At 67.5% G+C, this 1454-nt stretch overlaps 1 protein-coding gene across 1 annotated transcript in view; it reads right to left on the minus strand.

Moving 5' to 3' along the window:
- Positions 1-6: 6 nt before the first annotated feature.
- Positions 7-1454, minus strand: part of TCTE3 (t-complex-associated-testis-expressed 3) — a 5068-nt gene continuing 3620 nt past the window's right edge. The window contains exon 4 of the mRNA XM_012734839.1: positions 7-585. Within this exon, the coding sequence (XP_012590293.1) occupies positions 376-585 (210 nt within the window). The 3' untranslated portion in view covers positions 7-375. The remainder of the gene's footprint in view (positions 586-1454) is intronic.

Consider the following 1454-nt stretch of genomic DNA (forward strand, 5'->3'; position numbering starts at 1 on the left):
GGAAGGACGGACGGCGGGCGCTGACCACATCGAGCCCGCCGAGTGCCGCGCCCCTCCCCAAGGCGGCGTCACGTCCACACCACACCTGCGTTAGACGCCTTCGGACATCTGTCCCAACATTTCCTTTATTCAACGTTTTACAGTGACGTCGCCATTTCCTTCGCAAGCTCTCGGTGTCCTCCCCGATGGCCATGAGGCCCAGCCCCGTATTCCGGCCTGTGAGCAGCCCTGTGCTTGCGGTAACCGGATGTTCACACGCGAGACTGCTGAGGGGGACGCACAGCGCAGCCCTCACTGGGTCGACACGTCGGGCCTCGGCCGCGGTGACCATCCCGCGGCGGGCCTGCGCCGGCAGCGACTCGAGGCGCGGGAACCCTACTCACAGTACAGCGCGAACACTAGGGCCAAGGCCACGTAGCTCTCCGTCTCGTGCTTGGCTTGCACCCAGCTGTCCCAGGCCACGTCCCAGATCCACCGGCTGGCCACCTGGGGGGAGGGGTCCCCGAAAGACCAACTGAGATAGAAGAATCTCCCACAGCGTTTCCTTTTTCCAATAAAGATGCGTGCGTACCTCAGAAAGTCACCCTTTTAATGAAGACGTGTCCCCGTGTCCACCACCCTGCCAGGGGCCAGCCGTCCCGGCAAAGCCCGTGGGCCCCCAGCAGCCTGGGGGCTGAAAAGGGACCCCCGAGGCTGCAGGGCCTGGTACAGGGAAGGGCCAGCACATGCTGTCAAAGCAGGCCACGCCGCAGGTCACCTGGCCACACTGGCACCCCCAGTACAAAGCCCTGAGAACAGGCACTGGAGGGGAGCCTGACGTCCCGGGGCGCAGCCCCTCAGCTGGCCCTGCCCCCTCCTGTTCCCAGGTGGGCTCGCTCAGGTGTCTGTGGCCACAGCTCAAGACCTCAGGTGGGCCTCGGGGGCCCGGATGGCGGGCGCCGGCCAGTGCCCTTCCCTGGTGAGGTCACCAAGGGCGAGCGGACCTCGTCCCAGGAGGCTCCCGCAGACTGGCCGTGACTCACGCAGCGCCTCGCCGGGCCCGAGGCCCCTACGACTGGAAGCGCCGCCTTTCGTCAGTGACCAGGGCCAGCCACAGCCCTTTCGCATGTGGCTTGGGGCCCTCCCGGGTGCCAGGCCCTGGCATGAGCCAGCCTGCTCCATCGTTGCCAGGCCCTGCTCCGCAGGCCCACAGCTGCCTCTCAGGTCAGGAGAGCTCAGGAGGCCAGTGGGAGCTTCCCACAGTGACCGCACTGGCCACTGGCGCGAGCGCTGACAGCCAGGCCCTCACGGGCCTCCGCAGCGCCGGTCAGCGGCTGGGCCTCCCGGCACAGGGCTGCGGACCCCGCCTGGCCTCAGGCACGTTCCGGCGTCCCTTTCTCCGCTCCAAACTGTCCCTGACCTCCTGACCTTGAGGAGCCCGTGACTCCCCAGGACCCGACCCTTCTGCACTGGGG

This window comes from Condylura cristata, unplaced genomic scaffold (genome assembly GCF_000260355.1).
Source record: "Condylura cristata isolate star-nosed mole 26May11 unplaced genomic scaffold, ConCri1.0 scaffold00076, whole genome shotgun sequence".
Taxonomy (NCBI): Eukaryota; Metazoa; Chordata; class Mammalia; order Eulipotyphla; family Talpidae; genus Condylura; species Condylura cristata.